Source organism: Anomaloglossus baeobatrachus, chromosome 5 (genome assembly GCF_048569485.1).
Source record: "Anomaloglossus baeobatrachus isolate aAnoBae1 chromosome 5, aAnoBae1.hap1, whole genome shotgun sequence".
Classification (NCBI taxonomy): domain Eukaryota; kingdom Metazoa; phylum Chordata; class Amphibia; order Anura; family Aromobatidae; genus Anomaloglossus; species Anomaloglossus baeobatrachus.
Genome location: NC_134357.1, coordinates 377,600,096 through 377,616,067, shown reverse-complemented (window position 1 = coordinate 377,616,067; position 15,972 = coordinate 377,600,096). Strand labels below are relative to the sequence as shown.

General features: G+C 46.2%; 1 protein-coding gene across 5 annotated transcripts in view; it reads left to right on the top strand.

Annotated features, from left to right (window-relative positions):
• ODAD4 (outer dynein arm docking complex subunit 4) overlaps window positions 1-15,972 on the top strand; it is a 99,758-nt gene that overhangs the window by 11,386 nt on the left and 72,400 nt on the right. Inside the window, exons 1-2 of one of the 5 annotated variants that reach the window (XM_075347629.1) lie at window positions 7,763-7,841; window positions 12,400-13,208. In XM_075347629.1, coding sequence (XP_075203744.1) covers window positions 13,185-13,208 — 24 coding nt within the window. In that variant the 5' untranslated portion in view covers window positions 7,763-7,841; window positions 12,400-13,184. Of the gene's footprint in view, window positions 1-7,762; window positions 7,842-12,399; window positions 13,209-15,972 lie in introns of those variants that run through there. The other 4 variants (XM_075347631.1, XM_075347630.1, XM_075347632.1 and 1 more) reach the window with 4 other exon arrangements.

The following is a 15,972-nucleotide window of genomic DNA, read 5'->3' as shown; positions in this document are numbered from 1 at the left end:
GTTGCCTACTGCCTGGCCGAATTGATATGGGCCAAGTGCATGCATAAAAGAATCCACACCAGACACAGTCGGATGTGTAATCTCTTCTTGGTCACAGTAGAAAAATGGCACCAAAAACAGACAGAGGAGACTCATGCGTCCTCTGATATAGGCTAGGGGCGTACACAAGTTCAGATATGCACATTTAGTGGGACAGTTCATGGGCTAGCGAATGGGGAGATCCGTGTTGCTGTTGATGGGCAGGTCTGACTCCAGTGGATGAAACCATGACGATGGGAGGGACGTCATCTGGTGCATCCATGCTGATGGTTTGGTCTGGGATGTCTTCCAGCTTGACCAGGGATCTTCCCTTATATGGTGGTCTTCTTTCATCTGGACATACCTTGCATTCCAAGCAAGGTGTAGATAACAGGAAATGGTGGCCATCTTTATATCTGTGTCATGTATATGATCTGAAACCTGAATTATGTAAGGCAAATCGACATATTTCCCACAATGCCTTGTCAAGAGGTTAATTATGTATTTCATCTTATGGCTCTCCTCAACAATACAAGCTGCCACGCCGGCCACCAACCACGATACCCGCTGCTGTGAAGTATCCTCACTAGTTGCTGCTGCTTGATCCATCCCAGTCGAAACCTCGACACCTGTTGCTGCTGTTATCTATTTCCAGAGACTGTCACTCCCGCACATCCTGAGTGGCACCTGGTCTCACACCTGCAGCATAACACCCTCACCTTCAGGAGCTCTGGTGAAAACCAGGTGTGGTTCCGCAGTAGAGCCCCTCTGAGTTTTCTGTGTGCTGTGGCCCAGTGGGTTCACTAAATCTCTGCTCGCTACACATACCAGTAGTAAAAGTAGATGCATTACAAACACAACAATAACAAATGCAAAACAGACACCAAACTGTCTGTTTTTAATCATGATCTTGTTTTTTAAACCATTAATATAAAATTACATATAGGTACGGTCAGGGTCGTTATTCTCCATGAGGTGAGATACGCATCCCAGGCGGGGAGTCAATTGGTTGTCCAAACCAGTTATTAAAACCGCATACAATTGAAGATATGCATGCCTCCACTATAGGGGCAGGTAGGTGTTCTGCAGCTCCTTGTCCTGTTGTGCAGGGGCAAGAGGGTACATACCTATGATCAGGAATAGCACGGTTTTGGACATAACATATTTTCGCTGGGTTCAAATCTCTGTACATTAGAAGCACAATGCTCACAAGTCCACGCACCCAGTAAGAACCACAACCCTCCTGTGGTGTGGCGGGGCAAACGAGAACCGTGCCTCGTCCACAACTGCCGCCCTGTGCACCCTCAAACATACATTACTGATACTTGGTACTTTATAAATCATATCATCCTATGAATGAGTGTTTTGCTTGTTTATTGGGTGGATGGCAGCAAGTTCATACTACAAGATTATTGTGAAATGAGTCTTCCTAGGAACTACGAGACTATCATTTTTTACAGCTTACAGCCAGGCCCTCAGATATAATCGTATCTGTTCCAGCCCAGTAGACAGGGATGGACATTTAACCCATCTTAAAAAGATATTTTTAAACCAAGGCTACCACCCCACCTCCATTGATGATCACATCATTAAAGAAGTTGTCCAGTTACCAAAACCGATTTTTTTTTTTTTCTGATAAATCTTGCTAATATGTGCCCCTCAACACATCTATTATGTTTTTTCAGCAAAATTAGCTTTTATTGTGCACTAGCAGCACACGGTCATTGCTGGCTCCAGCTCTGATGGGGTTAATCTCTCCTCTGACTTCCTGTGTTCAGTTCCTACAAGTCCCAGAATTCTTTGTGGCTCTAGGGCGGTGTCTGGCTTATCTAACACACCCATTGTGTCTAATACACCCACTCTGCTCTAACCCAAACCCTCCTCCCTGCCTCTTCCCTGTGGATGCACTGAGATCAATCATACAGACAGCAGCAGCTCTGCACAGTCAGGGGAAGAAAGTGTGTGTGCGCGTATATACAGTGTATGTGTATATACAGTGTGTGCGCGTATATACAGTGTATGTGTATATACAGTGTGTGTGCGTATATACAGTGTATGTGTGTATATATACAGTGTGAATGTGTGTGTATGTCATACTCACCTGTCTGCAGGGTCCCGGTGCCATGCCTGCTTCCAGCCCCTGTCTCAGTACCGCCGCTCTGGCTGTGTGCAGTCTCCCCGGGGCACATACGAAGCTTGCAGGACCTGGCCGTGGATCACCTGATGCAGTCACCTGACGCATCAGCTGATCGTAGTGTCGCCGGCTTCTTCGCGCTCAGCCGGCTATCAGCTGATCCTGCCGTCAGGGGACTTCATCAGCTGATTACCGGCAGCTCCTGCAGTGATGGGCCAGGATCAGACTCCGCTGCAGGAGCTACCGGTAATCAGCACAGACGTGAGTATTTTTTTTTTTTTTTGCACTTATGCTTCAGCTGATTGTATAATCGGCTTTTATACAATCAGCTGATGTGTTATGTGATTCACGTAGTTTAACCTGACACATCATCTGATCGCTTTGCCTTCCAGCAAACCGATCAGATGATATTGGATCCTGATTGGACGGCGCGGGACCCTAACCCAGGATTACTGCGGAGGGGGGTTTATTTCAATAAAGATGGAGTCACTAATTGTGTTGTGTTTTATTTCTAATAAAAATATTTTTCTGTGTGTTGTTTTTTTTTTATCATTACTAGAAATTCATGGTGGCCATGTCTAATATTGGCGTGACACCATGAATTTCGGGCTTAGGGCTAGCTGATAATATACAGCTAGCCCTAACTCCATTATTACCTAGCTAGCCACACGGCATCAGGGCAGCTGGAAGAGTTGGATACAGCTCCAGAAGATGGCGCTTCTATGAAAGCGCCATTTTCTGGGGTGGCTGCGGACTGCAATTCGCAGTGGGGGTGCCCAGAAAGCTTGGGCACCCTTCACTGTGGATTCCAATCCCCAGCTGCCTAGTTGTACCCGGCTGGACACTAAAATTAGGCGAAGCTCACGTCATTTTTTTTTTAAATTATTTCATGAAATTCATGAAATAATAAAAAAAAAAGGGCTTCTCTATATTTTTGGTTCCCAGCCGGGTACAAATAGGCAGCTGGGGGTTGGGGGCAGCCCGTACCTGCCTGCTGTACCCGGCTAGCATACAAAAATATGGCAAAGCCCATGTCATTTTTTTTTTCTTTTTGGGTAAAAAACTGCATACAGTCCTGGATGCAGGATGCTGAACCTTGTAGTTCTGCAGCTGCTGTCTGCTCTCCTGCATACAATGAACATTTTGAATAAGGAAATGACATCAGAACTTTTTTTTTTTTTTCATCAACAATCTTTAATGGCATTGTGCACTGATTAAAAACGCAGTGAGCAAAAACGCAGCAAAAAAGGCACCAAATCGCGGCAAAAACGTGACATGCAGCACCGCAGGTGACAGAGCAGAGCAAGTTGGTGACATGCTCTGCTCTGACACATAGTGTGCTGCATGTCACTGTATCCACTCTGGGACTTGTTGTGCAGGTGACCGGATGATACATGTCACTAACTGCCCCACTCTGTGATTTCTGCTGCATAGTACCAATGTATACACTCTCACCTGCACAACAAGTCCCATAGTGGAGACAGTTAGTGACATGTAGCATCCGGTCACCTGCACAACAAGTACCAGAGTGGAGAAAGATAGTGACATGCAGCACACTATGTGTCAGAGCAGAGCATGTCACTGTCTCCACTCCGCTGACCTCACAGCCCGTACACGCTGCGATGGATGCAGGGGGACACAGAACAAGTAATCGGCCGACACTGGAGTCATCTGATTACTTGGGATGAATGAGCAGTAAAATGCTCTGGTGCTCGATGGGCGAAGCCCATGCCGATTTTTTTTAAAAAAAATTCATTAAAAATAAAAAACAAAAAAATCACATTGCTTGTGGGCTCCCGCTGCATTTTCTATTGCTAAGGGTAACCAAAGCAGCTACTGGCTGCTAGCCCCCGCTGCTTGGTGTTACTTTCACTGGCAATAGAAATGCAGGGAAGCATTTTTTTTTTTATAAAGGTTTTTCCCTGAAAACGTTTTTAAGAAAATGACGTGGGCTTCGCCATATTTTTGTATGCTAGCCAGGTACAGCAGGCAGCTACGGGCTGCCCCCAACCCCCAGCTGCCTAGTTGTACCCGGCTGGGAACCAAAAATATAGAGAAGCCCTTTTTTTTTAATTATTTCATGAATTTCATGAAATAATTTAAAAAAAAAATGACGTGAGCTTCGCCTAATTTTAGTGTCCAGCCGGGTACAACTAGGCAGCTGGGGATTGGAATCCACAGTGAAGGGTGCCCAAGCTTTCTGGGCACCCCCACTGCGAATTGCAGTCCGCAGCCACCCCAGAAAATGGCGCTTTCATAGAAGCGCCATCTTCAGGCGCTGTATCCAACTCTTCCAGTGGCCCTGGTGGCAGGTGGCACGCTGGGTAATAAGGGGTTAATACCAGCTATATTTTACCAGCTGGTATAAAGCCCGAGATTCTTAATGTCAGGCCAAGTTTAACCTGGCCATTAAGAATCTCCAACAAAGGGTTTTAAAAAAAAAAAAAAGACATCACACAGAGAAAAATACTTTATTAGAAATAAATACACAGACACAGTAGGGACTCCATGTTTATTACTCCCTCTCACCCCTCCACGATGGAGAGATTTCTGTACTGACCATGCCAGGAGAGAGCGAGGAAAAGAGAGCGAGCGGGGGTGAGAAGAGAGAGAGAGGGGTGAGAAGAGAGAGAGAGGGGTGAGAAGAGAGAGAGAGGGGTGAGAAGAGAGAGAGAGGGGTGAGAAGAGAGCGAGAGGGGTGAGAAGAGAGCGAGGGGGTGAGAAGAGAGCGAGGGGGTGAGAAGAGAGCGAGGGGGGGAGAAGAGAGCGAGGGGGGAGAAGAGAGAGAGGGGGGAGAAGAGAGAGAGGGGGGGAGAAGAGAGAGAGAGGGGGGAGAAGAGAGAGAGAGGGGGGAGAAGAGAGAGAGAGGGGGGAGAAGAGAGAGAGAGGGGGGAGAAGAGAGAGAGAGGGGGAGAAGAGAGAGGGGGGAGAAGAGAGAGAGGGGGAGGAAGAGAGAGGGGGGGGGAGAAGAGAGAGAGGGGGGGAGAAAGAGTGGGGAAAGAAGAGGGGGGGGGGGCAGAGGTGCTCTGTCACCAACTGTCTCCACTCTGTGACTTGTGGTGCAGGTGACAGAGTGCAGACAGTTGGTCCCATGCAGAAAGGACAGATGGCAGAGCACAGCGGTGACATGCCTGTCAGTGTCTTGCTGCTGGGAGGAGCAGACGATCACACTGCCCGACACCGGCCGCTCTCCTGACATCGCAGCAGAGCGGGCGGGTGGACAGTGTGATCACATACTTACGTGCAGGAGGGGATTCAGCTGAAGAACCCCCCCCCTGTACTGCACACTGGCGCCCCGTTCCTCTCCATCTGCAGGACGCTTCCGGCTCCACACTGACTTCCTCCAGATCCTCCCCTCGATGCTGAGCTGTGACGTGCGGTAGTCACCGCCCACAGCCCTGTCACTCAATCTGAGTGGCGCCGGCATCCTGTGACGTACCCGTCTTGTTTGAGAGCCCGGAAATGCCGGGACGTCAGAGGATGCCGGTGGCCACAGCTCCAGGGGGTCATGTGACAGGCACTGAGCGTGCAGCATAGCGCCGCTCAGTGCCAGAAATGGAAACACAAGCCAATGGAGAAGACGCCTAGAAAGGTAAGTATAACTCCTACAGAAAATAAAAAAAATGGGTGAACCACCCCTTTAAAGCCACAAGGACCAATAGAAGTGAACGGATTCAATACAAACAAAAAGAGGAAAATAATCGTATACCTCTGGTGGTGACCTACAACCCACAGCTTGAGGTACAGAGAAAAACGGCTAAGAAACTTCACCATAATATACACAAGAATAACCGGTTAAAAACATGCTATGCTACAGGCAACCTTCTTATTTAAGAAACACCATGATCCGAAGTTCAATGCCCTCAGATACACCAAGAGGAACTTATCCTTGCAATGTAAAGAGCTGCGAAATCTGCACTCATGTAGAGACCAAAGACCGGATACAGATCCCTAACACACAGAAGGACTATAAGATTCCTGGGACATTCACATGTTCCTCTTCCAATGTGGTGTACTTAATCCGATGCACTATATGACCTATTGGGGGTCTCTATGTTGGAGAAACAGGACAGAGACTGAGAGCAAGGATGAGGGCTCACCATCACACAATTACAGGCAATAAAACCCCATTTACCTGTGACCAAACATTTCTGTGCTTCAGGACAATATAAACCACATGAAAGTTGTCATATTAGAAGGGAACTTCAGATCACAGAATCATCAGAGGGTCTGGGAATACAATTTCATTACAATGTTTGACTCTGTCCACACAGGACTAAATCTGTCAGGAGGATTTGTGACCCACTACAAAATATGAAGGGTCTGCTCCAGAGACTGCGAGGGCAGCAGACCTCTGATCCTATATAGATATTGGGACAATAGAACTTTCACACCACTAATCAAAGCTAATTAAAGATTCACTCGAAGGGTACCGTCACACTTTAGCGACGCTCCAGCGATCCCACCAGCGATCTGACCCGGTCAGGATCGTTGGTGCGTCGCTACATGGTCGCTGGTGAGCTGTCAATCAGGCAGATCTTACCAGTGACCTGCCCCCAGCCAGCAGCGACGCATGGAAGCGATGCTGCGCTTGGTAACTAAGGTAAATATCGGGTAACCAAGCAAAGCACTTCCCTTGGTTACCCGATATTTACCTTGGTTACCAGCGCACACTGCTTAGCGCTGGCTCCCTGCTCTCCTAGCCAGAGTACACATCGGGTTAATAAGGAAACCCCTTTGCTTATTTACCCGATGTGTACTCCGGCTACGTGTGCAAGGAGCAGGGAGCCAGCCCTGGCAGCCTGAGAGCGGCGGACGCTAGTAACCAAGGTAAATATTGGGTAACCAAGCAAAGTGCTTTGCTTGGTTACCCGATATTTACCTCGGTTACAGCTTACCGCAGGCTGCCAGACGCCGGCTCCCTGCTCCCTGCACATTCAGATCGTTGCTCTCTCGCTGTCAAACACAGCGATGTGTGCTTCACAGCGGGAGAGCAACGTCCAAAAAATGAACCAGCACTGTGTGTAACGAGCAGCGATCTCACAGCAGGGGCCAGATCGCTGCTCAGTGTCACACACAGAGAGATCGCTAATGAGGTCACTGCTGCGTCACAAAAACCGTGACTCAGCAGCGATCTCGCTATGTGAGAAGTACCCCTAGGCTCAGTGTTTATTTAAATATTCATTTATTATACAATGCCTCTGCTCTGTTTGTGTATATATTTGGGTTTCTTCGGATACTTTAAAAGAAAAAAGTTTTGGTACCGTGTTACCGTGTTGTTTCAGATACTTTGTTATACCATGCCTGATGAAGAGACCTGAGAAGTCTTGAAAGCTTACTTTGTAACATCATTTATTTTATTTTTGTTGGCCATTAAAAGGTATCACAACTACAAGATTATAATTTTGTTTCTCTCACTGGGAACAATTAATCATTTATCTCTCAGAATGTACCTTTAGGAGAAATACTGCTGAAGATAATGTGTTTTTTTGTCACTACATCAGCCCGACCAGAAGCATTAGATTACAATCACATGTCATGGACGGATGTACAGCTCTTTTTGGGTGCAGTTTCCCTTTAAGATCAGCTGTAAACACTTCCTTTTAATGACCAATGTGGGCAGCACTGGCACCAGACTCCACCTAGACACAAGGAAGTGTATGGCCGTCTTCTGTGCTGCTGGGGGACGGTAATGAAGGCTTGTAGATGAGCTTTTCAGAGCGGGTCATGTCCTATGAACAGGGGTAGAGGGGGCCATGTTGGGAAACGGATTCATTTCAGAATGCGTGTGAGCCATCGTGCATTGTTGCTCGCTGCCTGTGTTCTGTAGTTACATACAATCTGTATTCACACTTGCATTGTTTTGTAGTGAGATAAAAAAATGTTTAAAAGATCTGAAGTCCTCAGTGGTTAGATGAAATATAACAAAATAAGCAACAGCACCATACCAGTTTATGATCTATTTACATTGCTGATTATAGGCCAGAAACAGTCACTGATTGTTGGAAAGAACAATTCATGCACACTGCCTGTCTGATAACACATGGAGTCCATGCACATACTATATTGTTAATAATCTAAGGCTGCTTTCACACATCCGGTTTGAGCAGTGCGGCTAAATCCGGCTCTAAAACCTATGCAACAGATGCGGCGAAAAAAATGCATCCTTTGCATACGTTTTTACATGCAGCCCGTCCGTTTTTTGCCGGTTGAGGCACGCTACTGAGCATGCGCAGTGCAAAAAAACGCATGCGGCGGCCGGATGTGGTTTTTGCCGCATCGTGCTGCGTCCATAGGCATGCATTGGAAAAAGCGCCGCATCGATAGGATGCGGCGCGATGCGTTTTTTTTTTTTTGCCGGACAAAAAATGTGCCAGGCAACGTTTCGTCCGGCCGCCGCATTGGCTAAATATGCCACATCCGACAAAAACTGGACCGAACGCAAGGCCATGCGGCACAATCCGGCACTAATGAAAGTCTATGCGGAAAAAACGCAAACGGCGGGAAAAAAACCCCGGTTGCGTTTTTTCTGCAAAGAGCCGGATTGTGCCGCACAGCAAAAAACGGAGGTGTGAAAGCAGCCTTATTCTTTGAAGTAGCATTGATTCCAGGGTGCTGTACATGTGAAAATTACTTATATAAAGTAAAGAAACTGACCGTCTAGTATAGCAGGAGAGAGCGACCCCGGCCCCCATGGGTTTACAATCCTCATGACTATATATGTGGCGTATTATGTGAATATTCTCAATTTGTTGTAGAATGCTTTGATATCAGTAAAGTATGGGTCTCATAGACTTTGCAATGCATTATAGGGTCTGTGTAAGGCTGTGTGTCACAAAGCGTTTGGTGCAGGCTGTAATGTAACTTGATGAATGTTGGAGCAACTTTCAGCTGTTTTATAAGGCTACTTTCACACATCCGTTTTTTGCCGTACGGCAAAAACACTGATGCAACGGATCCAGCGAAAAAACAGATCCGTTGCTTCAGTTTTTTTTCCATGCGTTCCTTCCGTTTTTTGACAGATCCGTTGTGCTACTGAGCATGCGCAGTTCAAAAAACCGGATCCGTCGTTGGATTCCGTCAAATGCCAGATGATGACAGATCCGGTGCCCATAGGCTTTCATTGTAACTCACGGCGCCATGCGGTTCTTCACCAGAGACAAAAAACGCTGCAAGCAGCGTTCCATCCAGCCGCCGGATCAGCTATTTACTCCGGATCCGGCAAAAGCCGGATGCAACGCAAGGCCATTCTGCACGGCCATTCTGCACAATCCGCCGCTAATACAAGTCTATGGGGTAAAGAATGGATCCGGCGGCAACACACGCCAGATCCGTTCTTTCCGTTTTTTTTACCGGGTTGTGCCGCACGGCAAAAACCGGATGTGTAAAAGCAGATTAAGCCATTGCTTTCTGTAAGTGGATGGCTTATTAAAGGCCGCACTGTTGTACAAAAACAGAGTGGTCACTAAAAGGACATTTTTTGTTACTTAAATGCATGTATTGTGGGGGGGGAAATGATTTCTGCAATTGGATTCCATTAAACAATTTTGCACTGTTTTTCTATTACAGGATCTTTGTTTAATGCACATTCATTTTTATAGGGAACCTGACAGGTGATATATGCTGCCCAAGAAAACCATACTCTAAGCTTACGTGCCCACAATCAGGACCCACCGCAAACAACAACCAGGTTACACCAAAAGACTGCAAGCCAACTGCTTGCACTGAAAACTTGTTAAAGCGGTTATCCGGCTTATTTTGCTTTTTTTTTTTTATTATTTCACTATTGGGCTACATTGGGGCAGGTAAGTAGATAGTGAGCACTTACCTGCCCTGCTGTCAGCCCCTCTCCCCCAACTCAGAGTGGTCATGTGATTGCTCCTGCTGTGATTTTGCTACTTCTGGTTATTTCATGTCAACAGGGGTAGGACATTGTTGACATGCAAATAAGTGAACAGCATGTTGCCGCCCTGCTTGGCAGGTACAGTGCGATGAGCCCCCCCGCCCCCTCCCTGTGCGCTATTATCTGTGCCCTGTATGTGCCGGACAAACAGGGTTGCCTTATCTGTCTAGGATACAATGAGCGCTGTTTGCCCGACAGTGTCCTCAGCTCATTATGTTCTATGGTGTCCGGGCAACTATGACCCCCATCCCCCGTACGCTGTCTATGTGATGAATGCAGCCTCCCGTGCTTCTGACTTCTGAATACAGTCAGGGGCAGAGAGCAGGGATGTCACCTGACACCAGCGAACAACAGCACTGAGCTCTGCATAAGGACGCTGCAATCATCACAGCATGGAGGAGAAGAGACAGCATGGGTGAAAGAGGGGGGGTCAGAGAAGAGAGTGCACGGCTGACAGTGGTGGGGGGGGGGGGCCGAGAACAAAGTGCATGGCTGACAGTGTGGGGGGGCAGAGAAGAGAATGCACGGCTAACAGAGCGGTGGGGGGGGCAGAGAAGAGAATGCACGGCTAACAGAGCGGTGGGGGGGGGCAGAGAACAAAGTGCATGGCTGACAGTGCGGTGGGGGGGGCAGAGAGGAGAATGCATGGCTGACATAGCGGGGGGGGCAGAGAACAACGTGCACTGCTGGCAGAGTGGGGGTGATGGGGGCAGAGAGCAAAGTGCATGGCCGACAGAGCAGCGGGGGGGAGGGAGCAGAGAAGAGAATGCATGGCTGACCGTGCAGGGGGGCAGAGACGAGAGTTCATGGGTGGCACAGAGCAGGGTGGGCAGAGACGAGAGTTCATGGGTGGCACAGAGCAGGGTGGGCAGAGACGAGAGTTCATGGGTGGCACAGAGCAGGGTGGGCAGAGACGAGAGTTCATGGGTGGCACAGAGCAGGGTGGGCAGAGACGAGAGTTCATGGGTGGCACAGAGCAGGGTGGGCAGAGACGAGAGTTCATGGGTGGCACAGAGCGGGGTGGGCAGAGACGAGAGTTCATGGGTGGCACAGAGCGGGGTGGGCAGAGACGAGAGTTCATTGGTGAGAGACAGGGGAGTGCTGGGGGAGCAGGGGACACAGTGCAGGGGGAGGGAGGAGAGTGTACATGAGGCGGGATTATATATATATAATATATATCTCTAGGTGTGTGTGTGTGTGTGTGTGTGTGTATATATATATATATATAATATATCTCCTATAGACTCACATTAGGGGCTATATATAATTTTCATTACTCATTTATCTGTCAGGTGCTGGCGCAGAATACTGACAGGGAATGTGCGTGCAGAGCGCGGACAGAGGGTGGGGCTGGACAGTGAGGCCAGGTGGTGCCAGCTGTGACTGTGAAGTTCGGCAGTCAAACATGTCATGTTTGGTTGTGCTGAATGTAAACAAAGAGCTGCAGAGAATAAAGTGAAAAATCAAGAGGCACAAAAGTTAGAAAACAAAATAATGTAGGGGTGTTTTATATGACAATACAGCACAGATTAGATTAAAAATGTTTTGGGAGTTTGTCAGACAACTCCTTTAAGGGTAGAGGACCTAATCACCAGCATTGAGTATGGGCAAATAAAAGAGTATATACAGACACCAAGAAAGTGCTGAGCAGCTGAAAGGGTGAGGAACTTTGCAGGGTGCTAAAGGTAAAGGGATAAAAACAAAGCAGAGGAGATACATAGGATACCAAATACATCAAGCAGGAATGATATAAGGTCAGGGAGCAGTTTGCACAACAAAACATTATGACTTTCTATTGTCGGACACCACATGGCTCTCTGTTACCTGTGACACACCCGTGACACGTAGGCTGAATTTAGACGGGTTATTTCATGTTTCATAGACAGCGTGTAATGCCAAAGTCGACAGGGGTCTCCTGACCTGAACTTACAGCCTCACATGTGGCCATAAGGCTGTATCTTCTGGTCGGGAGACTCACAATTATTCATGGAATTGCATTCTGTATATGGACAATGGAAATTGTTTGTTTATGGCTATATTTCAATCACTTTCTTTAAACATCTGACTACTACTGCGACTTATGAAATGGCTGCATCATAGCCATGCGGTAGCAGCTTGTCAACCGGTTTGAGGGACCTCAGCCTCAGCCCATGACCATATGTCAGTATTTTGTTCAACTTTTGAAAATCAGTCAGCACATGGGACATTTACAGGCTCAATAGCATATAGAACCAATTTATTTCTTGACAATCATAATTCTGACAACGGCCTACTCTCTCCATCACAAACTTTTTACTGGGGTTGTTCTAATTATTACTGTATGTGACTTTGTAATCATTTATAGATAATGGAGAATGATACAGATCTGTATCAAACAGGGAAAACCAGGCCGAGGACAACTGATGAAAAAAATAAAGGTGATGCTGCCAAAACGGAAGAGACCCAGATACCTCCTGGAATAGAAGAGGACAGTGCACCCCAAGTACAGCTAGGAAACAGAAAAGTGGATGACATGAGATTTATGATCAGCTGCACCAACTGGTACTGACCAAGGATTTTTTGTGCAGCAAGTGAGGAACAATCTTCCAGCAAATTTATGGGTCAAGCTCCCTTTTCAATATGTATAAATATATACGAAGTGTATTGTTTTCTGTCGGGTGTTTAGTTCCATCTGTGTCAGCTGTTCACCCCGACATCCCCTCTACAGCTCTGCACACAAGATATACTAAAGCCTATTTTATAATGACTCAGATATTCTTATTTTATGTGACTGTGAAGAACTAAATTATTCATCTGTGAACACTTCTATTTCATTGCTAAAGTGTGTAAAGCAATATACAAGCCTGGAAACCCTTCCAGTCTGGCTGTGACGGACTGGCTTGATTTTGAGCTTGCATTACTATTTTTTTTTTTTTTTTTTTTTATGCCAAGACAATCATTTGCAAACATTTTTTTTTCTGTTTTTAATTCCATTTGAAATACCAAAGGCTAGAGACCTTCACATGACTCGCCAAGGATTACACAGTCATATGGATCACTAGGTGTTGCAAAGACATTGGGTCATGAGACATAAGGTCATTGGACACCCAAGGATCATGCCAGCTAGTGCACTATTGTAGAAATAATAGTATGCATTGTAATTATTCATTAAAGGTGATTTCCCCTTTAAAGCCAAATTTTTAAAAACTTTTTAATTCTCTGTCCTGCTGTCCTTTAATTAAATGATCAATTCTCTTCTCTTTGCAGACTGTAGCTGAAACTGAGTCAGAGCCTGTTATTTATCAAAATAAGAGAATAGGATATACTTGCACTGCAGGCTCTGAAGCCACAGGCAGATTATACTGGTACATAGCAGTGTATTTCTATGTACAGATGTATTTCTATGTCCCTGTATTCTAGAGGTGATGAAAAAGTCATATTTTTTTTGTTCCTGTAAACCTACTAAAAAAATGATCAAAAACAATAACTTCTTGAGATGTTGTTTCTCTGGAAATCAAACCCACAACCTACATCAGTACAAGCAGTAGCTAAAGCTACGAGCCACAGACAACACTGGTCAGTATGAGAGAATATGATAGCCTAAAAGCTGCAATGCATATTCTGAACCCAAAGACAGATTATATTGGTTCATAGAGATACATCTGTAAATAGCAGTGCATTTCTATGGCCCTGTATTCCATAGAGAAAATAAGTCAGATTTTTTTTTTGCTAGAAAATTACTAAAAAATAATAGAAAACATATACATAAATGTCATTTTAATGCACTTTAATGCTTACCCAACGATACCCCCGGCGATTTTCTGTTTTTGTTTCTTTTTCCTCCCCTTCCTTCAAGAGCCATAACTTTTTATTTTTGCATCAATATTGCCATATGAGGGCTTGTTTTTTTGTGGGAGGAGTTGTACTTTTGAATAACACCATTTAGTCTGCCCCATATTGTTCTGAAAATCAGGCAAAAAAAAATTCAGAGTGCAGTGAAATTGAGAAAAAAATGTGCAATTGCACGATAGTGTTTTTTTCTTTTATTTACCATCTTCACCATAAGGTAAAAGTGACCTGGCAATATGATTCCCCAGGTCAGTATGAGCTTGCAGATACCAAACATGTATAGTTTTACTTTTATCTGAGTGGTAAAAAAAAACCCAACTTGCGCTTTTGCTGCCATTTTCCAAGGCCCATATTGTTTTCATTTTTCGGGACCTGGGGCTCGGTGATGGCTCACTATTTTGATCAAACATTTGTGAACACAGCGAGACCAAATCTGTGGTTTGTATTTTTTTGGGTTTTTTTTTTGTTTTATTTTCAATAGAGTAAAAGGGGAGTGATTTTTTTTGTTTTAATTTAATTTATTTTACTAGTACCCCTAGACTTTGACTGCAGTGTAGGATTGCTTCAGCATCGCTCTGATCAGCAGAAATGCTGTGTATTCACAGGAAATGTGTCATGGCAGCAACAGGGGTTATCATCTGACCCCGTGTTGCAATGCCAACCCATAGGCACCCCATGATTGCGGGGCTGCCGATGTAGGCGGGGAATGGCGCAATCCCCACCGTAGCTCTTTAGATTGTACTGTCAGAGTTTGACAGCGCGATCTAAGGGCTTAACAGGAGTGGGTGGATCTCCGATCCACCTGCGCTTGTTAGCCACAAATGTCTGCTGATCAGATCAGTAGACATGTGTGGGGATGTGCAATGGCTCACGCAGCAGGAGGGAGGCGATATTTTTATATATAAAATATATATATATATATATATATATATATATATATATATATATATATATATATATATATATATATATATATATATATATATATATATATATATATATAATATGTGTGTGTGTGTGTCCTAGGTCGTGAAGGGGTTAAAAACTAATGATAAACCTCACAAATCAGCAAATACCAGACATATTTGTTCCTATAACTGTAACAATCTGCACACACAGCGATCAGATTATTTATGGAAAATGGCGTGATTGATATTTTCCTCTTAACGACCATGGACGTACATAGCACGTCATGAGCATGTGTCGGTTAGTACATCATGATGTGCTATGTACGTCATGGATTCAAACTTTCACTGTGGGAAAACACAGTGATATCTCCATGCTAAGAACGGTCACTGACAGCTGACCTGCACAGCCAGAGATGAGGGCACATTTCATTGGTCCCCACTCTCTGATCAGTGTGATAGGTCAGTCAATCTGACTGACCGATCACATCATGTGATCACTCGGAGGTGCTGAAATAGCAGCACTTTTCTCTAGTCCCTTCCACGACAGCATAGGAGGTTGTCTCTCCACGCCCTAATTGGGACAGGAAGTTCAAGAGGTTTAAAAGGACCCTCCCACCTCCCACAGCCAGTGTCTTTCCTGTCCCCATGGGGCATGGAGAGGTTTTTGTTTTTCTCCTATGCTGTGGTGGCCGGTGAACTACAGTATATTATTTTTTTTTTTTTTTTTTTTTTTGTTTTCTTCTTCCCCTGTACCTTAAGCCGGACAGCATCGGTCGGGCCTTCACCGCTCCTCCCTTGCTGTTCCCTCACGCTGTGGGGGACCGCTGCTCCAGTCTTCCGGATCCTCCTGAGGGGTGATGCAGGCTGTTGAGCTCCCCGGCCGGCGTCCTCCCTGAGCCGCCGGCCGCTTCCCGCATGCACGCTGCCGGAGCGATCCGGAAGTGCTCCCGGGGGCGGGACTTCCGGTCTTGCGGACTTCCGGTCGAGCGCTTCCGGTTTTGCGGAGGCAGCGTGGAGGCACGCCGACGGTGACACGGCCTGCCCAGGACCGGATGCGGGAGGCGGGGAACATGCACCGTCACTGGGGGGGCAGGCCCTTTTGCATAAGGGCTGCCACGAAGACATCAGATCATGGTAAGCAACCGTGCTCCCTGTCATGTCTTCCGCTGCAGCAGCCTCTG